At 41.4% G+C, this 20,747-nt stretch overlaps 4 protein-coding genes across 4 annotated transcripts; 2 read left to right on the forward strand and 2 right to left on the reverse strand.

Annotated features, from left to right (window-relative positions):
• Nucleotides 1-267: 267 nt before the first annotated feature.
• LOC108017560 (Cytochrome P450 12a5) lies at nt 268-2,472 on the forward strand. The gene is made up of 4 exons (XM_036817011.3): nt 268-424; nt 593-1,083; nt 1,138-1,585; nt 1,644-2,472. Exons 1-4 carry the CDS (start codon nt 353-355, stop codon nt 2,241-2,243), a joined length of 1,611 nt encoding a protein of 536 aa, XP_036672906.3. The 5' UTR covers nt 268-352; the 3' UTR covers nt 2,244-2,472.
• A 362-nt stretch (nt 2,473-2,834) lies between these two features.
• On the forward strand, nt 2,835-5,002 carry Cyp12a4 (Cytochrome P450 12a4). The gene is made up of 4 exons (XM_017079810.4): nt 2,835-2,977; nt 3,121-3,611; nt 3,669-4,116; nt 4,186-5,002. The coding sequence occupies exons 1-4, from the start codon at nt 2,906-2,908 to the stop codon at nt 4,783-4,785; spliced, it is 1,611 nt and encodes a 536-aa protein (XP_016935299.4). The 5' UTR covers nt 2,835-2,905; the 3' UTR covers nt 4,786-5,002.
• Nucleotides 5,003-5,856: 854 nt separating this feature from the next.
• Nucleotides 5,857-14,657, reverse strand: LOC108013831 (phosphopantothenate--cysteine ligase). Its single transcript, XM_017079813.4, has 5 exons — nt 13,967-14,657; nt 12,370-12,813; nt 8,536-8,721; nt 8,299-8,436; nt 5,857-7,545 (listed from the first exon to the last, which is right to left on the reverse strand). The coding sequence occupies exons 1-5, from the start codon at nt 14,090-14,092 to the stop codon at nt 7,498-7,500; spliced, it is 942 nt and encodes a 313-aa protein (XP_016935302.3). The 5' UTR covers nt 14,093-14,657; the 3' UTR covers nt 5,857-7,497.
• Nucleotides 14,658-15,411: 754 nt separating this feature from the next.
• On the reverse strand, nt 15,412-20,645 carry LOC108013837 (uncharacterized). The gene is made up of 4 exons (XM_017079819.4): nt 20,351-20,645; nt 18,199-18,305; nt 15,991-16,388; nt 15,412-15,929 (listed from the first exon to the last, which is right to left on the reverse strand). The coding sequence occupies exons 1-4, from the start codon at nt 20,409-20,411 to the stop codon at nt 15,806-15,808; spliced, it is 690 nt and encodes a 229-aa protein (XP_016935308.4). The 5' UTR covers nt 20,412-20,645; the 3' UTR covers nt 15,412-15,805.
• Between the last annotated feature and the right edge of the window lie 102 nt (nt 20,646-20,747).

Genomic DNA, 20,747 nt, shown 5'->3' on the forward strand with positions numbered 1-20,747 from the left:
TATTATTTGTTTATCGCCTTTCTTATTTTACACCTTTATTAAATTTGTCTAGATCTATTGATATGATTATGGTGTATATTTTAGTCCATATCATGATATGTTAAATACATATGTAGCTTTATGAATGACTGATGCTTGCCATATGTTTTCCCTAGCAATTTTCAAATACTCGCGAACCTGTTTGGCGCTCCCTCTCTTTCGCTCTTAATCTATCTTTTAGAGTGTTGTGTTCGCCGAATTCAGCACTAAAGCTCGCCAGGCGTTAGAAAAATATAAAGCTAATAGAACAATCGCTGGGTATGGGTAGTTTCACTTTGACCGTGAACGAGCAAAGTTCAAAGCGTGGAAAAATATGTTTAAGGGGCGTATCGGTCTTATAATACAACAGTCTCAAAAGGCGGCACTCTTCTCTGCTAGTCAACAGGTAAACAAATACAGCTTTATAACAAACACTAAAATAAAATCGAAATAAATGCGATATATTGTACAATCAGTTTAAGAATAATTCTCTATGGGAAGATATCAACAATATTAATATCAAAATTGTATTGTCTGCCCACAATGTATATCTCAGTATTTCACTATATTTTAGCGTTGGCAGACAAATGTGGCTACAGCTGAGGTCAGAGACGATCCGGAATGGCTCCAAGCCAAACCATTCGAAGAGATTCCCCGCGCCAATATGTTATCTCTATTCGCAAAAATTGCATTGCCTGGTGGAAAATACAAGAATATGGAATTGATGGAAATGTTTGACGCAATGCGTCAGGATTACGGAAATGTATTTTATATGGCCGGAATGTTGGGAGGTCCTGCCTTTCTGATGACGCACAATCCCAAAGATTTCGAGGTGATATTCCGGAATGAAGGCGTGTGGCCATTCCGGCCTGGCAGTGATACGTTGCGATATCATCGAACCGAATACAGAAAAGACTTTTTCGAGGGAGTTCAAGGGCTTATTCCTTCACAAGGTAAATCCTGGGGAGACTTTCGATCCCTCGTAAACCCCGTTCTTATGCAGCCCAAGAATGTTAGGTTGTACTTTAGAAAGATGTCGCAGGTTAACCAGGAGTTTGTGCAGCGGTAAAAGAACGTACTTTAACTAAAGAATTTTTATAAAAGTATATCATTTTGTAGAATTAAGGACATAAGGGACTCCACCACTCAGGAGGTACCTGACGATTTCATAAACACCATCAATCGTTGGACCCTTGAGTCAGTGTCTGTTGTGGCCCTAGACAAACAGTTGGGTTTGCTTAAAGAGTCAGGAAATAACAGCGAAGCCACCAAGCTTTTCAAGCACCTAGATGACTTCTTTCTGCTCTCAGCCGATCTGGAAATGAAACCCTCTCTCTGGCGATACATCACAACTCCCCAGTTAAAGAAAATGCTAGAAGCTATGGATGGTCTGCAGAACATTACCTTGACTTTTGTGGACGAAGCGATCGAGAGGTTGGAGAAGGAGGCCAAGGAAGGTGTAGTGCGTCCGGAGAATGAGCAAAGCGTTTTGGAAAAACTACTTAAAGTTGACAAGAAAGTGGCCACCGTAATGGCCATGGACATGCTGATGGCCGGAGTGGATACGGTTGGTAGTTCGGAAAACTCATATTGCTCATAGCAATAATATATCTATTTGTATCTAGACCTCAAGCACCTTTACGGGGCTTCTGCTGTGCCTCGCCAAGAATCCCGAGAAGCAGGCCAAGCTGCGGGAAGAGGTGATGAAGGTGCTACCCAACAAGGACTCCGAGTTTACTGAGGCGTCTATGAAGAACGTGCCCTATCTGCGTGCCTGCATTAAGGAATCCCAGCGTATCTATCCTCTAACTATTGGAAATGCCCGTGGACTAACTAGGGATTCTGTAATAAGCGGCTATAGGGTACCAGCCGGTACCTTTGTGTCCATGATTCCCATAAGTTCCCTTCAGAACGAGGAGTACTTCCCACAAGCTAAAGAGTTTCTACCAGAACGCTGGCTTCGGAACGCCAGCGATTCCACCGGAAAATGCCCTGCAAACGATCTGAAGACCAAAAATCCTTTCATATTCCTACCCTTCGGATTTGGACCTCGCATGTGCGTGGGCAAACGCATCGTGGAAATGGAACTGGAGCTGGGCATTGCTAGAATCCTGCGTAACTTCAATGTGGAGTTCAATCATTCCACCAAGAATGCTTTCCGCTCTGCTCTTATCAACCTGCCCAATATACCACTCAAATTTAAGTTCACCGATTTGCCCAACTAGAATGTATTATATTTATTTATAGTTTTTGAATTCCTGAAAAATGTTAGATGTTAGGCTTAAGATTTTTAAAAAGAAATACATACATATGCATATACCTTAATAAATTATAAAGTATTTATTAAATACTAGTTTATAATTTTATAGGTGTATTTAGATGTATTCTTATACATATGATGTATTCTTATACTTATACGTATCTAATAAAGTTGGAAAAAGCTTACTACCCCAACTTTGAATATATTCTAGTCATGGTGACAATAATTTGTTGGCATTGACACTGACTGATATGAACGGGGGGTTGCCCAATTTGAGCGTGTTTATTGGGGGTTTGTTGTTTGTATAGGACAGATAAAACATTTGAAAAATATGACGCATTCCCAGCAAGGTTGGTATTCAAAATATGTTTTAACAAAGTTATGAAAATGTGCGAGTTCTTATTTTAAGAATATAATTAATATTTTCTGTTTACTTGTAAGTATGCTCTACAGAACTTGTTTATATGCCTGCTCTCTGTTTCTCGCTATCGCTCTGTTTGTGTGTTGTTATCGTCCAATTAAGAGTTAAAGCTCTCGCAGCCTTAGAATTATAAAGCTATTAGAACGTACACTCGGTTCTCAGATCTATTTTGGCGGTGAACGGGAATAGTTCTAAACATCGCAAAAATGCTGAAAGTGCGCAGTGGTATATCATTAATTCAGTCGCAAAAAGCTGCTCTCTCGCTCAGCACACAAAAGGTATAAGCATGTATTAAATATAAACAAATAATCTAGAAACTATCAGGCCGTTTATCATGTTTTTATAATTTTAAGATAAGTGAGGCCCACAAGCAAAGAAACTCCAATAAGTATAATTTACAATATTTCCTTACCATTTTTAGCGCTGGCAAACAAATGTTGCAACAGCTGAGGCTAGAGAGGATTCGGAATGGCTGCAGGCCAAGCCATTTGATCAGATCCCTCGCACCAATATGATAGCATTGATGATGAAGACGTTCATGCCTGGTGGAAAGTACAAGAACATGGAACTAATGGACATGTTTGAGGCCATGCGACAGGACTACGGCGACATATTTTTCATACCAGGAACAATGGGTAACCCACCTTTTCTGAGCACCCACAATCCCGAGGATTTCGAGGTGGTTTTCCGCAACGAGGGAGTGTGGCCCCATCGTCCGGGAAATGATACACTGCGCTATCATCGTGAGGAGTATAGAAAGGAGTTCTACCAGGGCGTCATGGGCATTATTCCCTCTCAGGGAAAACCCTGGGGAGACTTCAGGACCGTCGTGAACCCCGTTCTCATGCAACCGAAAAATGTGAGACTGTACTACAAGAAGATGTCGCAAGTCAACCAGGAGTTTGTGCAGCGGTAGGCAACTCTCACATAAACTTTAACTAATTATAATTAACCCACCTACTTGAAAAGTATAATAGAATTGAGGGATCCCACCACTCTGGAGGCTCCAGAGGACTTTATAGACACCATCAATCGCTGGACCCTAGAATCCGTATCTGTGGTGGCTCTAGATAAGCAGCTAGGATTACTCAAGGATTCGAAGAAGGAGAGCGAAGCACTCAGACTTTTCCACTACCTGGATGAATTCTTTATAGTATCTGCGGACCTTGAGATGAAGCCCTCGCCCTGGCGATATATTAAAACTCCCAAGTTAAAGCGATTGCTGAAAGCCCTCGATGGTATCCAAGAAGTCACTTTGGCCTACGTCGATGAAGCTATAGATCGGTTGGATAAGGAGGCCAAGGCGGGTGTCGTGCGTCCGGAGAATGAGCAAAGTGTCCTCGAGAAACTGCTTAAAGTCAACAGGAAGGTGGCCACCGTTATGGCCATGGACATGTTGATGGCTGGAGTGGACACTGTGAGTATAATGATCTCTTTAATTTAATTTAATTTCATTTCTTTTAATTTCAATGTAATTTCCATTAAGACATCGAGCACCTTTACGGCTCTCTTGCTGTGCCTTGCTAAGAATCCGGAGAAGCAGGCCAAGCTGCGGGAGGAGGTAATGAAGATTCTGCCCAACAAGGACTCCGAGTTCACTGAGGCATCCATAAAGAACATCCCCTATCTGCGAGCCTGCATAAAGGAATCCCAGCGAGTTCATCCCCTGATTGTCGGAAATGCTCGAGTCCTTTCCAGAGACGCAGTTCTCAGTGGATACCAAGTGCCAGCTGGAACCTATGTGTCCATTGTTCCTCTAAATGCCCTGACCAGAGATGACTACTTCCCGCAAGCTTCCGAGTTTCTCCCAGAGCGTTGGCTACGAGCCCCCAAAAATTCAGAGGCCAAGTGTCCAGCAAACGAACTAAAGTCCAAAAATCCTTTCGTGTTCCTCCCCTTCGGCTTTGGACCCCGCATGTGTGTAGGCAAACGCATCGTAGAAATGGAACTGGAGTTGGGAACAGCTCGACTTATTCGTAACTTTAACGTGGAGTTCAATTATCCCACGGAGAATGCCTTTCGGTCTGCATTGATAAATCTACCGAACATTCCGCTCAAGTTCAAATTTACTGATTTGCCCAACTAATATATTGATAATTTCATTTAATTAGAGGTAACAGTTCTAAAAATTGGCCAAGTAAAAATTTGACATTTTATATTTTATAGTAAAGAACCTAGTCTTAGCGGTTGTATATTGACAAAGTCATATCAAATCTTATTAAAAAATATATTTCGTTGTAAGCTTTTGAAGAAACATGTATCCCAATCCGTTATCAAATAAAACACCTTGAGTTTTCTATACATTTAAAGCTATTTCATTTCCAGTTTAATACACACTCAAATATATATATTTATGTATCTTTGTAGATGTATAAGTATACGGATACTAGACGTTAGTACACTCAATACGGTATATATGGTACATTGTGGTAAACATTTTACAACAGTTTTACAGTTAAACAGCTCATGGATTCCGGTAAGAAAGGGGCAGGTGCAGTGACCATAACTGCATTGCGTACAATTGGATTTGGGTGTTCTTGTTTTACCAATTTCAACAATAAAATAGTTATCTAGCTTAAAGGGCAAAATGCTTGTAGAGAGTAAATATTCAATGGAAATTCCTTGGTTTCTCTTTTCTTTTCAAGGTATACATCGAGATATATATATATTTCTTTTATCATAGATTTTTCGTATTTTTTCTAATTTTTTTCATACGGGTTGGTCCAAATTGGATATTGAAACTTTAACAAATTGGTTCACTTGGTTTTATTCCGCTCTTGGATATTATAGTAAATGTTATGTATATAGAATAGTTTTACATAGATAGATGTGACTTGAAAAGTAGTTGAACTTTTGATTTTCTTTTTTATTGAATTTCTTTTATGTATTTAGTTAGAGGTTGACTAAGACGTTTAATCGGATGTCTGTTTATAAAATCAATTAGAATTCAGTCCTAAAGTATGGATATGGAGAGGTTCTTCTTGAATTTACATTTATGGATTGAAAACTTATCAGATATTTAAGTATTTAATTTATGGTTGGCATGCTTAAGTACACTCTTAATAAGCTTTCAGAAAAAAAACGCTATTTGCCAATAAAGGCAAATACCATCCGCAGCTCCCGTTCCAAAGAGTTCCATCTTGTTCGCACACTTGGCTAGTTATACATATTTTATTGTACGCAACTCATATTGGCAAACTGAATTTTTATGCTTATACTTTAATGTACAATCGATACGCGGGGAAGTTCACATGAGGGCGACTTGATATGTGGGTGCACGTAGGTGAGACCATAAAAACCCAGCAACAAGAAGTGAAAACGAAAGGAAAATGGAGCCAGGCTTAAGTCCTAAGCCATATGTGTGATTGTTTCCCGTGTTTTTTCGTATCTCGTATCTGTTCCCAGGCCAGTGTTTGCGGTGCGTGCGAGCGCAATAAAATTTAATTTGATGCAGGCACAAACAAAAGAGCCCCTCTACACAGAACCAACGTAAACCCCAAACGTCAGGACAGAAAAAATGTGAATTTTTTCCCCGGTTCACAAAACGAACGAAAACAAAACAGCAGGGCACACAAAACACTGCATAGTTCTGGGCTGCAAAAAAAGATAGAAAGAAAACCACAAATGCGGGCGGGACGGAAGTGGTTACAACTCCATGAAAGGAGGATACTAAACCACCGACAACCCTTCACCACAGTCCCCCGTTTAAGCGGGCGGCTTAGAGCTTAGGGCCGAGAGGCGTGCCAGCGACATAACATGCAATAAAAATGTGGCAGAGGCGGCGGTCCGCAAAGGACCCCGAGGATAAGGATACGAAACGCCAGCCTATCTCTGCCGGGCCAAGAAATAACTCAGTGTCTGTGTGAGATGTTAATTAGGTTTTGCCACACCGCTGTGAAACTCAATTTGAGGTGCTTTAAACTGACCTTTGCTCGCTGGCACTTGACCTGCTTCGGATAGACAGGCGCCAAGGCTTGAGCCGCCATAAATTTCAAACGACAAGGACACCAGACAGGCCAAGCTTTCCATTTTTCCACCCCAAAACAGACACAGCTACTATATATATATATGCAAAACAGCAAATCAATTGTCGCGTCAACAGCAGTTGTCCAGGGACGCCTCGTTAAGCAAATTGCTATTGCATGCAGCTTTTTCGCTGTTTTGATTTTCACATTTTAAGCACACATGTTTGGGGATTTAAATTCAACGGTGGGGCGATCGATGCTTCATTAAAAATATATACCTAACCAGCATAAGCTCTGTCACAAACATAAATCAAAATCACCCATTGATGCCTGCGCAACACGCTGCGTATACTCGATGACATAAACGTGCCGGCAAACAAAGGAAGACAAGGAAAGTAACCGAACCAGGGGGATGGTGAATACATACAAGTGACATCATTTCTCATGACAACGATAAACGAAATACATTAACTAATATAAAAAAACAATAACAAGGAGGAAAGGTCTAATGGAGCAAAGCCACCTCAATTATGAGGCGCGACCTTCATAAATAGATAAATTGTGGCGGGGGAACTCAAACGGTAAGGAATATGCAAATGTCTGCCATCCACATTTCAGTATTCACTATGGACTATTTAACCTGCTCAGTATTTGCGGGCAAAGCTTGGCGTGCCCGGATTCAGAACGCGGCAATAATGCGAGCTGGTCACGCAATACGGGTCCCGATCCAGATCGCCGCCATCGTCATCCTCGTCGCCGGTGGCCAGTTGGTGGTGGTGCTGCTGATGCTGCAGATGTTGCTGCGTCTGTGGCCTCCGGCGCATGGACAACGGTCATTGGCGCTGTTGCACGTTGCTGATGAACTCGCCGTGCTTTTGCACCTGGAAAAAGCGATAAAAAAGGACGTGTATAATATATGTATTTCACACTTTTTGTTAATGAGGTTAAACGGTTTAGTCAAGTGAATCGGTTTGGGTTATGGCACACAGAATTATTTAATATTAAAGGCACATTTTTCTGGTGACCACCTGAATATGATTTATTTAAAATGTTCTTATACAGATAAATCATTTTTGGGCTTCAAGGATTTTAGTCAAACGAGTCTCGTTAAATATTCATTCTAACTTGTCTAAGAATATAAAATAAAATTCATGTCCAATTTAAGTTATTTTTGTGGCGAACTTGCCTAAACCTAAACTAACTAGCTTTATTCAATGAAAGTCATTAGAGTCTACAGCTTAAAAAATATGGCAAGCCATAAAGTCCAAATTTAATTAACTGTCCTAGGCTACCCTCTGGCAATCAAAATTTTTAAGTTATAGTGTCAAGCATTGCCGTGAACTTACATGGAAAATAAATTTTTCGTCTTAAATTTGTATACATAAATATACATACAAAGCCAACTTTGATAATTTGTTTAAAATAATAGCTGTATGGCCATGGACATTCAAAGGGAAAAAGTTGTTTCTGAATGCCGCATATAATTGCATTTTAATGTACTAGAAGTATAAACTTCTCATTACTAGAAAAAAGGATTTTTTAATACTTTGCCATAAAATTTATTGAAAGATTTAAGCACGAAACGGATTTATGTTTCCTTCAGGCTTTATGACACTCAGCACCCAGTCACTTACCAAGTCGGCCACGATGGGCTCCTCGATCTCGAGCCCCTGCAGCGTCTGTTCGCGGCTCAAATGCAGCTCGTAGGAATCTGTGGGCGTGACGAATACCACGCGATGTTTGCGTGTCTGCAGCACATTGGCAATGACCAGCTGGACGGATGATGACGCGGAAGAAATTAAAATTCGGATTACGGGGGTTCCTGGCCAGAGGCTCAGCGGCTTAGTCGCTCAGGAGCTCAGCAAACTCACCTTGTGCTTGTATTTGTTGAGGCTGTCACGTGCCTTTACAATCAATAGGCTCTCGTCCGTTTCCAGCTTAAAGGACACCACAAAGGCGTGCGGCACCCACAAACTGGCGAGGGGGGCCAGCATTTTTGGCACCAGCTGAAGCGAAATCGTTGGCGCCCCATCTCCCGATTGCATTTTGTGGGTGGGCTGGAAAAATCCGTTGACAGCGGTTAGTGTTTTAATGGAATGATGGTACCACGTTGCGTATACGCGATGTGATGGGATTGGTTCGTCGGTTGGCTGGTTCGTTGCCCACAAAAGCCACCTCGGCAACATCCTCTTAAATGGAGGAGAGAACGAACATGTATACACACACACAATGCACGCACACTCGGCCAGCAAAGTGTCCTTGCAAAATAAACAGACAGACGGCAAAATGAAAGGCCAGGGCTGCCATTCAGTTTTCACTTTTTTCTCTCTTTCCCCCTCCAGTTTTTCCCTTTTCTGTTGCCGCCACGTGGCATATGAATTACAACTAATTGAAAGCATAACTCAGCCGTAATGAGCTAACGACAACGCCTGGCTGCACATCATACACAAGGCTCTTTTTAAAGCCTTGCTAGAAATATTGCTCATACGCCGTGTGGCCCTACCAGCAACTTGTTGAGCGCCCCCTGTCCGTTCTCATTAACTGAGCAACCCCGTAAGCTGCTCTAAGCTGCTGACCAGTCTCATTTATCCGGCACACACAAAAGCGGGCACAGCCGGACAATGCGGTCGGACAAGAGGACAAACGGACAGATATACGGACAAGTTGACAAACGGACAGCCGGACGGACACGCCTAAGTAGCCGGGACATTGGACGAGTAGAAATGAAAAATTTAGCTCAAGGCATTAAGTCGACAACGAATGGCGCAAGGAGGAAAGTCGAAGGAGGGCAACTTTAAGCTTTTTGGGGGGGGAAAAAGTTTGTGGGTCCTGCTCACTGGGAAATGCTAGCAGCTGTTGACATTGAATTCGCCTTTCCTGCTTTTCCCGCATTTTCTTTAGAGTCCCAACTGCAGTATGCCTGTGCCTTGATGCGTGCTCTTGTAAAATCTTTTGATTTGATTTGCGGATTTCGGCACGTCGCCTTTTGTCCACTTCTGCTCCTCCACTTAGTTTACTCTTTTAATTTTCTGTTTGTTCTTACTTATTACGAGTACAATTTACTTTCGTGTCCTACCTCCCCGGTCCCCGAATTAATTCAAATTGTAAGGCAGAAATGTCCTTCCTCTCTTCAGACCGTGCATAAATTTGTAAAGGCTTTTAGGCCTTGTTTTTCTGGAGGCGTGTGCGCCGGTCGTGATGATGCGATTGTGAAATTGAATTTTTAGTATCATCTTGCACAGTACTATACTATATACTATATACACTCATTTATATGTATGTAAGCAGCGACAAACTTTGGCAAGTGGCTGGGTAAACGTGTCTGGGCTGTGGTTTGACTTGTTGAAATTCAGTATGGGAGCCGACCTTGGCTTTAAGGCTAACGAGATGGCGGCCCGATCTTTGGGAATGAGTTTTCAATTTCCAGAGAAACTCAGCTAACAGCTAATGGGGGGAAAATAGATTTTAGTTGACTACTTTTGAGCAGGGCAAAGTCCTTGAAATCACTCGAGGCGCAACTTGAGCGTGGTTTATTTTCAATGCATCGAGCTTGACTGCTTCTATTTATACGGTTGCCAAGAGGTTATTATGCAAATCCAAATCGATTGCAGCCAAATCGTGTTGCCCCCGGGAAAGACTCTGAGCAGCACTCAAAGATGATGCCAAATATGCGCATAAATTTGACTAGACACGTGCATAAACATCAACAGGCCATTTTCGCCATTTTCGGCATATTCTACATTTTACCCAAGGCAATGGGCCGTGAGAATATCTAACAATTTAATCAAGTGAACGGACCATTTGTGGCTAACACACACGTTTGAAGAAGAGCGAGAGATGTGGGCACACACAGACAAAGTGGGCGAATGTCTTAAGCGAACTGGAAATGCACGAGCTGAGCGGAAACAAGACGTAGGAAATGCCACGACGGTGCTGGAAATCGGAATCAGAATCTGGCTCAGTTTGTTGGCGGTGGCAAGAGGAAAATGTTTCGTGCCTACCACCCATGGCATCACCCAAGTGAGGTACAGATAGGGTCAAAACAGCAGCACATAAGATGGTATCTTTGAATCTATTGTGTACATTTCTCCATTCTGAACAGATTTCAGTAAAAAGTCCTACTCTTTAAATGTAATTTTTAGGTGTCTAAAAGTATGCACCAAAATACATACTTTAAATTCATTCAGAAAGACGACTGTCTTTTTTACTGCATACTTTTAGGCATCTAAATATAAAATTATAAACGATTTCAAACACCTAGTGATAATCTTCATATGATATTTAACTTCAATTTGTATTTTAAAGAACAGTTGTCTAGCAACATTATTTCTTCATAATTTTAAAAGCGTTCAACTTTCAACCAATTCCTTACAAAGTTTATTTCAAGAATAGCTTTATATATATAAATAAATATTCAATGTTTCTAATTTTATTTTCAAAAGCTTTTAGCTTCAATGCAACTTTAAGTCAAACTTTTTGGAAAGATGAATCAAAAACAAGACAGTTCACAAGGGAAACGCATGCTATACCTGCGACCTCGAGTGTATATTCCTGCAAAATGCATGTGGGATGGTATGCAAATGCGAAACGGGCAGGTAAATAAGGAGGGCTGACAGGCGGAGCCATTCACGCCCCACCAATGGACATTTGATGCACTTGAAAGCCTTTTGCTGCTGCGCCAACAAGTCAGCTGACAGACTGCCATGGGATGGGTTCCTGACAAGTAAACACACGCGCCCACCCATTCGATATAAAAGTGGGATAAAAGCGAAAGGTGAAAGGAGACTAGAAATATTAGAAGGGTGGCAGGAGTCTAGTGAAGCGTAGAACAGAAACAGGCTAACAAGCAAAATTATGCAAATCAAATTATACACGATGACAATGTTAAGGCTGCTGGCGGGCGGACAAGGCCACAAGGCCAGCGTGAGTGACACTGACAGCATCTGATAAGGCTCCCGGTGGCCAGCTGAAGGAGCTGGAGGAGCAGAGGCCACCACAGTTGACTTAGCCCAGTCGAACGTCAATAATGTGGAGAGGAAATGTGTCACAGACCGGGGACTTCCACAGCGACCGGGAATCGGATGGAGCACCGGGCACAAGGGCAACGAAGGCAACTAGAGAAACACTGCGAGAAAATTTCAATTTGAAGGGACAAAAATTGCGTGCTGTTCATATGTTCATTCCATATTGTCCAATCGCTTTTTGAAAAACATTTTTCTATACAAATCTCTAGGGTTTTGAAATCAGTTTAATATGTTATTTCTAGTTGCCTAAAAGTATGCAATAAATAAAATAATTCTCTATCTGAATGTAGCCCTGATTATAAAATATATGGTTGCATACTTTTAGACACCTAAAATGACATTCAAAAGTGATTTTAAGCCTCTTAGAGATTTGTGTGACACCCCCGTTTGAACATATTTCTACCTATGTATAGCTTTGGGAATAATAATAGTAATATTAATAGTAATAGTTCCACCTTTTCCGCAGTGCATCTCTAAAAATCGATATGAAATCATTGTGCCTTGGCCTTACTTGAAGTGCCCCGTAATATTTGCTTCGTTTCCCGCAGTGCAGCTTTGGGAATCGATAAAAACCAATTTCCACTCACTCATTCCGCACTCGCCCAGTGACGAGCGCAATCAATTACGAGATTTCCCACATGGCCGCCCACTCATCCTCATCCGGCCGGAGTCTCATCTTACCATCATGTCCTCGGGTATGTAGAAATCGGATACGGCGGCTGCTAGGTAGAGCACGGCCCGCTCCTCGAAGGCGGCCAGGCACTCGCAGGCGGCTCGAAGGAGCCACATGTAGTCAACCACGCTGGTGAAGTTCACGTACAGGATCATCTGCGTTTCGCGGGCAATCTTGTACTTGGCCAACACCGGCGCAAACACGTCCACCGAGTCCGGCTTGATGGCTATCGTGGAGCTCTGGCTGTTGTCCGCAATGTCCAGCATGTCGAAGAACTGCTGGCCAGTGAAGTGCCGGGTGAAGGGCTCCAGCGACTTGTGGCGGTGCATGAAAATCACGGCGTAGTCATGGTCGAGGAAGTACTCCGCCGAAGCGGAGCCCCGTGTGCCCGCGCTGAAGTTGTCCACAAACCGCACCGTGTTGTGCTCCAAGGGAACTGTGGTGCCGCCGGACTGGAATTGCAGGAAAGACGAGGGTTCTATTTAAAATTTAACGAATGATTTTGTATTATGAGTCTTATTTCCAAAATATTATTTATTAAAATTCTGATTTTAGTTTCACTTGAAGATAACAAAACGGTCCCCAAAGTAGGCAAGATATATATTATCCAGTTATTACAACAGTATTCACTTAAATTTATTTCTTGTTCAAAATTTAGTTTAATCTTAATGAAGGATTATACTAATCATTTAGCCTTTTAATCGTAATAAATTCTACGCAAACCAATATGATTTCACTTTGTCATGAGAAACTCAGTCGCTTAGAAAAATCGCAAATATTTCATCTTAGGTAGTTAATCAAATCTCGAATATGTGTCTGCGCATTGGTCATAAATCTTAGAAAGAGAAACTAATATGCCTTGTTGCTAACTATTTGCGTAAATCATATAATGCTTATGCTGCCCCAGAGAATAAACACTGTTGACCCAATTACCGGGTTATCTTTCTACTTTAATCAGCATTTACTGAGCTCTTTAAGAACACGAAAGCAAGTATAGGAAAGTATTTAGCCATTTATGTAGAATATACATAATTGCCATATTGGGTTTAAATTATTCAAGGTAAAACACCTAATAACATTTAGGCAGGTATAAGTTTGTTTATATTTTTATAAATGTTCTATAATCAAATGCAAATGGTCCACATAAATTTTACCTGAACTTATATTTCTAACTTTAGTTATGAATTTATAAACGTTTTTAAAAATCACTAAAAATGGGTATAAACAAAATAATATAATATATATACATATATATTTTTAACTTTACCAAAAACTAGTCCCTTTTAAAATTTAAATTCTACATAATATAAGCAAACAAAGGTGTTTAAATAAAGTCTAACATGTTCACGAACTTCTGGCATGTATTTAATCTTAAAGACCTTCATTCGGGCTAGCTTAAATTTATGCACATGCACACTATATGCCTTGTTTTTAAGGCCCCTAGGCGCCCGTTTTGCCATTAAAGCTTTCACCAGCTTTGGGGTCAGCTTAACCCCTGACCGCCGGACAGTTAATTAAGGGAGCACATAGGGTTCTTAGTAGACCCCAATCCCAATCCTAATCCGATATCGGGGATTCCCATTTCCATTCCAATTCCCTGCTCACCGTGACGAGGACGATGCGGTTCTGTAGCTTGTTGTGCCGTTCACAGAACTCCTTGAGCAGGGAGCGATTGTCCTCGAAATCCGCGGGCGGCAGGTGCGTGTTGTAGAAGTCCTCCCAGTGCGTCATGTTGGATTATCCTTTCTTTTTTTTTTGGCCGCCAAACGGAAGCTCGAGAATAACGGAAAGTTGCCTTTTTCCGCCGGAAACTATGCACCGCTTGCTAATTAATAAACACAAAGAATTCGCGAGAGGGGGCGAAGGCGAACTAAATTAATTAACACACGCAATGCACTATTGGGCGTACTATTTTAATTGATTGATTTGGTTGGCTTTGCTTTACTTTGCTTTGCTTTGTACTTTGGGAAAACTTGAGGGGACGGTATGGGCGGCGGGGGCGGGGCAGGTTATCAATGGAACTGTAGGAGCGCGCGCGGAGAGAGCGGAACGGAGCGCTCTGTGAACCGGAGAGAGCGGAACAAAAATGCTGAAAACGCAGCTGTGAAAATGCGTTGCGATGTGCACGGCAGCGAGTTCCGCGGGATTCTGATTCTGATTCCGAGCCGAAAATGCGATGGACAGTTGGACGGCGGAGCAGGGCGAACTGGAATGCGGACAGGCGCACTCTAATTCGTATCTTCACTCGCACGAAAGGTTCAAAGTGCAGGCCAAAAATCGCGAGGTCCACAAGAAACAGCTGATAGCAGTGTTGGCAAGCGCGTGAGTTGGGGGCTGCGCGAACTGGTTCCGACGAGTGCAGCAAACTTGTTGCTTGCCTCAAGATTACGGTGACCGTTGGGCGGTCTAAAAACTAATTGTATCCAATTAAATAAGCCAAAATAGTGGGAAGACAACCATTTCTTAGTAGTTATCTGTCAGCTAGCAAGTAATCCGGCTAATTATTCATCTCAATGAACTAGTTCACCTTAATGGTAGAGCTTATGAACCAGCCAAGCAAAGTTGGCTGCGCTTCGTATATTTTCAATGTTGTTAATTATAAAAGTGCGGTAAGTTTAAATTCAAATTTTAATGGGAATAACGTGGTAGCACGAATTAACTTTTTTTAGATTTACGAAATAATATATAAAAGTGGGCGACTGAAATAATTGGCATTGAGCTACCAGACAGTAGAAGCCATTGTTAGAACATATTTTTTTAAAGTGAAGTTTAGTTTATAATAACGATTAACATTTGTGTTCCCCAAAAATAATACAAAAATGTTTTCACAATATTTTAGAAAGAATAATAAGTTGAATGACTTGAAAAAGTGTGTTATCTGCGTCTTTTTTGTGTGATTCATTATTTTTTCCTTTGTTTCTTGTTTATTACCATTGTCAGTTAATTAAATCCCTTCGGTGTTCTCGCAATAAAAATGCTTTGTGTAACTCGTAAAAGGTTATTTAGCACCCACCAAGTTCCAAAAACAAAAAGACCAGAGTATGGCCTAATTTTCATTTACAAATAGTTCTTTATTATCGATTGCCAACGTGGGCTCTATGCATATTGTTAGTGCAAGGACGTACAAAAGAATCTCTAGAACAATATCACAGAAACTTACTAACTAATTGGGCTTGTCAACTGCGCTGTTAGATGTTAGAAATCGGCGTGACCTTTAGCATCGCCATTAGAGTGTAATTGGGAAGCGGATTGCTTTATGTCAGCTTGTCGTGGAAATTTATGGCATTCATTAGACGGCGATTGAGCGCGCTCTCCAACCTCGTTGTCGCTGGGAATGGATTGTCGTCTAATTCTGAATTGTGTGGTGAGCGCGCACTTTAAACCGAAACCAGGTCCAATTGTCTCGCACCAGATCGGATCAAATCAGACCAGATTTGGAACGGACTACGCCCTGGGCGTAGCCGGCTTGGTAGTCGGGGCGTAGACATGATAATCGCCTTCATCGGCTCCACCTGCCTCCTCCTCCAGATCCCGGTTTACCAACCGCTCGCGCATTCCATACCGCTGCCTGGAAAAAAAGAGTCGATAATTAGCACTCAGTAAATTAGGACAATTAGCCAAGAACCTACTCCAGGTGCGAGCGCCATATAACCATGCCGGCGTACAGGGCAATGGAAACCAAGGCCAGTCCCACCACCACGATGCCGAGCAGCACGTGTCCCTGGCTAACAGCATCCGCCTGCACGTCCACCGGGGCCACCTCGATGTTCTCGGAGGCAAAGGTCTCAGTATCCGTGCTGAATACCACTCCACGTCCCTTGAAACGCTCCTCCAGATCGTCCGTGTCATCCATCCCACTGTCCTCCTGATCAGCGTCTCCGGACTCCAGGATCTCCACATCGTACTTGTAGTTCTGGGCCAGCACCAAGTTGGTGGCCGAGTTCAGTTGGTCCTCATCGCGGTGGGGATACGAACGCCTTTGCTGTTCCTCCGATTCCGAATCTGAGTCGGAATTCAAGGAAGTATCCTACAAAAAACAAAACAAAATGTTTTATCAGTATTTAAAGTATGTATATTTATTAAAATTGTTAGACCTCTTAAAACTTATATTATCTATCCAATTATCTCTTTGAATAAAAAGTGTCGCAATTGTTTACTGTGTAGTCTGGTCACAAAACAAAAAGAGGCTCGTGTCATCGATGTGGCTTTCCCTGTCGGTTGAGTAATTGATTTCCCCAGGCACGTGATTCTATGCAAGTTCTATGCCGAATTTGGCAACTAGTTTTTGAAAGTGGGTGGCTTACATTTTTATTTAAAGTGGCTCATAACTATTTGAGATCATTTCTATTAATACAAACAAAAATTGTGGCCTTAAACAGTTTTAGGTCAGGTACTTAATGCCAAAACATGCTTGAAAATACGGTTTGAGTGAATATAAAGAAAAATAGATAAGGTATGGTAATAGAAAACGAAAGGTGGTGAAAAAATGAGGACAACGCTGTTTTTTAGCGATTTTAATTTAGTAAATTAACATAAAATTCATTTTAATCGTTAAAATGAATGGAACTTACACTTAATTTACAAATTGTTATCGCATTGTCAAATTTATTCCATTTTCAATCCTCAAATTTTTATTTTGACTGTACAATTAAAGCAAATAGTTGGCTTGGTAACGAGACTAACAATTAAAAATAAAATATTACCACAAGGAAATCGGACCGCTGACTCATAACTGAAAATTTCGACGCCTTGCGTAAGCCAAACTTCTCCTCATATTAATCATCACTTAAAACCCGACTCAACTTACTAATGTCTCAATTACCCAAGTTAAAGTGATAACGGTCGCTTTTGATTGCCAAACACCTGTGAAATCTTTACTCATCCTTGCTTTCAGCTGTTTAAACTACCAATGTTTATGAATTCCGCACTATCAGTAAGGTCAGTCGAACTTATCTTGCATAATATGTTACCCATATTTTTCCGCTAGGAATGTTAATTACTGCCGTAACTACTTAAGTTGTTTGCAAAACAATGACTACCAGAGATCACTCTCACTCGTAACCCTTTGTATATGTAGATTGGTGACCCCGATGACCGCAGGGGTCGGGGAGATGTGACATTTGTAATTGGCAGTAACAATTTTCCATAGCTACGTGACCGGTTTTCAGACTCTGTCTCAATCCCCCATCTCGTGTAATGGAGCGATTTGTTTACAACTAACGAGTTATAAGCAAGCCATATAAAAAGGTGACAAGCACGAGATCGAGTTGGGAGATCTCGAAAATCGTAATCTGATCGGGGGTTACCCAGGTGGTGGGGAAGTGGGGTTCCGAAATCTGGCATTCAAACGTCACGGCAGTCGAGGAATTACCTAGAATCGGATTGCCACCATGAGTCACCAAAGTAAGGGGAGTTGTGGGTATTATCTCCCTCGATTATAAGGCCCCTATCAATGGAATTTCGTGACTAAGGCGATGAAAACCCTCTAGCCGCCGTTTCTTTAATTTTATGCAAAGTTTCAGTGCGTGTGCTTTTTCTTTTTGTCTTTATAAGCGTTTCTTGGGAGCCGAAGACGGAGAGCCCCCTTAAAAGGCAAACGCCGCGCGTGTCTTATAGTGCTTTTGCATTTAATCAAAGTGAAAATAAATAAACATTTTTAAAGCGTAAATTTCCGGTTCTGGGTAAAAATAAACTGAAAATGCATTGGCTTGGCTCGTATTTCAGCGTCTGGGGTCGTTCCCTACTTAATGCGTCAAGCCAGTCGAAGTGGTTTCCACTTTATCCCGTTCTCCCGGGCTCCTTAGCCCAGTTACCCACCGTTTTGTTGGCCAACTCACCTCCACGACAGCTGTCTTATTTTTGGCCAGCAGTCCTCCCCTCAGATCACTGGGCTCCTCCGTTTGCGTTGGGCTCAAACCCAAATCCTGCGAGGGCTTGGCATGGGCTAAAAGAGAAAGCAATTAAGCAGAAATGAGATAATGCATTCGGTTGAATTAGCCGGGTCCGGGTATTTGGTTACAGCTTATCGGACTACCTGAACAGATCTTCCTGCTTTCGAGGGAAGCGCAAATATTTACCCCGAGATTTCGCAACTAGCACCTTTCAGCAGCCACATTGCGGGCCATATTAAAACACACGGACAGAACCAGATATGTTTGCTTATCTGCCAGCTCTGATTTTATTCAGAACTAACCAGACCCAGACAATACTGATTTTTTTTTGCTTTTCCACCGCTTTTTATCAGTTAACACTGAATTTTGGGTTACGCTTTCCGGCAAAAAAAATAAAAGCGTGTTGGAGCTTAAAAACCGGCATTAATTAGCACAGTCGCGTTTAAATGAATAGTAATATTGGGGTTTTTAATATAAATGTTGATTTCCAGCCATAACATAACATTTTGCCATTGCAATAAAATAAAAAAAGACTATTTTAACTGATTTAAAAAAGATGTACTGAAATGTTTTTGGGTTGCTTATAAATATATATTTTTTAATTCCTTATACTGACATTAAAATAAAATAACATGTTTTAAATTTATATATCTCGCAGCTTTACACTTTACCATTTACCATTCCTATTTCATTAACTGCAGCTGTATATACATATTCACTATAAAATTTTGCGTAAATACGTATGGTATTTAGCAAAACCTGTCCATATGAATACTATATAGCGCAATTCAGCAACAAACATTTCTAATGCCACAAACGATTTGCCAATGCCGATCGTCGGATTCGCAAAAACCGCTCACGAAACGCGGCAAAAACGCTCGGTAGCTGGGAAGCTTCCAAAAAATTTCATATTCAAAAACCAAAAAAAAATTCCAAAGAGCACACAATATAGCAATGACGTCTTGCAATTCATTGCATTCGACATTCGTAAGTCCCCCAGTTTGATTTCAGTACGTGACAATAGGACAAAGCCTTGTCCCAAAGAAAACTTGATCCACTTTTGACAAGTGTCAAAGAGTCCAGAATTTCTTATCGGACAATCACGGGTGCTAACATCTTTAGGGCAAATAATAAAACTTAAGACTCTGTCTATAAAGTTCTGACACCTCATAATCCTCAAGGTAAGAGGGGAGTCATTTGGCAGTTTGCTATAAAATAATTTAGCTAGCGAAAACAATAGGATTGCATAGGTTTATGCGAAAAACATGTGGGCAAATAAGAAATAAATTATAGAACGAAATTGGATTTAAGAAATAAGAAAGTCATCTTACCAAATTTGTTTAACAAAAGTAAGTAATTACGATGGTCATTATTTTTAAGAACCATCTCGCATGGAACCCTTTTCAATAAATATGTATTACTATAGGAACGTTATATTCTAACTTATAAGTCTTATACTTTTAATATTTATAATTTTTAAATAAAAATTACTTTGATAAGTTTTAACATTATAACTACCAATACAATAAATACATAAGAAATCCAAACCAGCCAGAAGGATATGGTTCCCTTTCTTGTAACGACTTACAACCCAAAGTAATTATTTTGACCACAACTGTTTAGCTACAATAACTGCGTATCAATCATGTACCATATAACGCCAAAGCCCTGGCGAAATCTTATCTGCACAACGAGCCAGCTGGAGTCCCCTGGAATTAAAGTCTTGCAATTTAATTTCGCGACCTGGTGGGACCTTGATGGACGATTCGTTGCGACGAGTCGGCGGGAGGTCCCCCTTTTATAATAAAACCCCCATATTTATGCGCTGTAAACCTGGCTTACAAAAGACCGTGCCCGAACCGGACCTGGTCTTCGATCTTGGCAGGCCAGGCACTTAAGGCAAAAAGGGTGAACCGAACCGTAAACTGTTAACTGTCTAGCCAAGTGGCCGCTCCATCTCGATCTCATCCAGCTGCGCTCGAAACTAGTTTCCCTGCAGAAGTGGAAATATCGAGTTGTGCGTCTGTTTGGGGCTATCTATCTTTTACGGTCGTTGTCATTGTAGATATATCTTATACGTATCTGTTGTGGTACTTACAATCTGCGAGCAGAACCAACAGAAGTGCGCCGAAGAGGGCGAAACTTTTCCGCAAAGCCATTTCGCGTTTTCAGATATGCGGGTACCGTCACTTCCTTTATCAATTAACTCCTTATCACACACGCACTGCTTACGCGCCACTAGATCGCTGGATATTTTGGATGAATAAGCGTTCCGAGTTGTTCTGCGGACCACTTATAAATATTTACTTGTTCCGCTGCCGAGGCTTACGTGCATTCGCGCCGAGTTTTCGGATTGAAATGAGAAACCGAGAGGCACACGAAGTCGTCTGGGTCTGGTCAACTGCCAAAGCTCGTTGGCTCTGTTAACCGATCAAGGCCTCAAGCAGTAACATAACTAGTATTTATCGTAACAGAATGTTGGGGGTAGTCAGTTT

The sequence above is a fragment of the Drosophila suzukii genome, chromosome 3 (assembly GCF_043229965.1).
Source record: "Drosophila suzukii chromosome 3, CBGP_Dsuzu_IsoJpt1.0, whole genome shotgun sequence".
Taxonomy (NCBI): domain Eukaryota; kingdom Metazoa; phylum Arthropoda; class Insecta; order Diptera; family Drosophilidae; genus Drosophila; species Drosophila suzukii.

Excerpts from the sequence above, each read along its gene's own strand:
- LOC108017560 (XM_036817011.3), top strand. The coding sequence starts at position 353 with ATGTTTAAGGGGCGTATCGGTCTTATAATACAACAGTCTCAAAAGGCG. Across the intron at positions 425-592 it reads TCTTCTCTGCTAGTCAACAG|CGTTGGCAGACAAATGTGGC; the intron begins GTAAACAAATAC and ends ACTATATTTTAG. Across the intron at positions 1,084-1,137 it reads AACCAGGAGTTTGTGCAGCG|AATTAAGGACATAAGGGACT; the intron begins GTAAAAGAACGT and ends ATCATTTTGTAG.
- LOC108013831 (XM_017079813.4), bottom strand. The coding sequence starts at position 14,092 with ATGACGCACTGGGAGGACTTCTACAACACGCACCTGCCGCCCGCGGAT. Across the intron at positions 8,437-8,535 it reads TCAACAAATACAAGCACAAG|CTGGTCATTGCCAATGTGCT; the intron begins GTGAGTTTGCTG and ends TCATCCGTCCAG. Across the intron at positions 7,546-8,298 it reads AGCCCATCGTGGCCGACTTG|GTGCAAAAGCACGGCGAGTT; the intron begins GTAAGTGACTGG and ends CGCTTTTTCCAG.
- LOC108013837 (XM_017079819.4), bottom strand. The coding sequence starts at position 20,411 with ATGGCTTTGCGGAAAAGTTTCGCCCTCTTCGGCGCACTTCTGTTGGTT. Across the intron at positions 18,306-20,350 it reads GTTGGTTCTGCTCGCAGATT|CCCATGCCAAGCCCTCGCAG; the intron begins GTAAGTACCACA and ends TTTCTCTTTTAG. Across the intron at positions 16,389-18,198 it reads ATAAGACAGCTGTCGTGGAG|GATACTTCCTTGAATTCCGA; the intron begins GTGAGTTGGCCA and ends TGTTTTTTGTAG.
- Cyp12a4 (XM_017079810.4), top strand. The coding sequence starts at position 2,906 with ATGCTGAAAGTGCGCAGTGGTATATCATTAATTCAGTCGCAAAAAGCT. Across the intron at positions 2,978-3,120 it reads TCTCGCTCAGCACACAAAAG|CGCTGGCAAACAAATGTTGC; the intron begins GTATAAGCATGT and ends TACCATTTTTAG. Across the intron at positions 4,117-4,185 it reads TGATGGCTGGAGTGGACACT|ACATCGAGCACCTTTACGGC; the intron begins GTGAGTATAATG and ends ATTTCCATTAAG.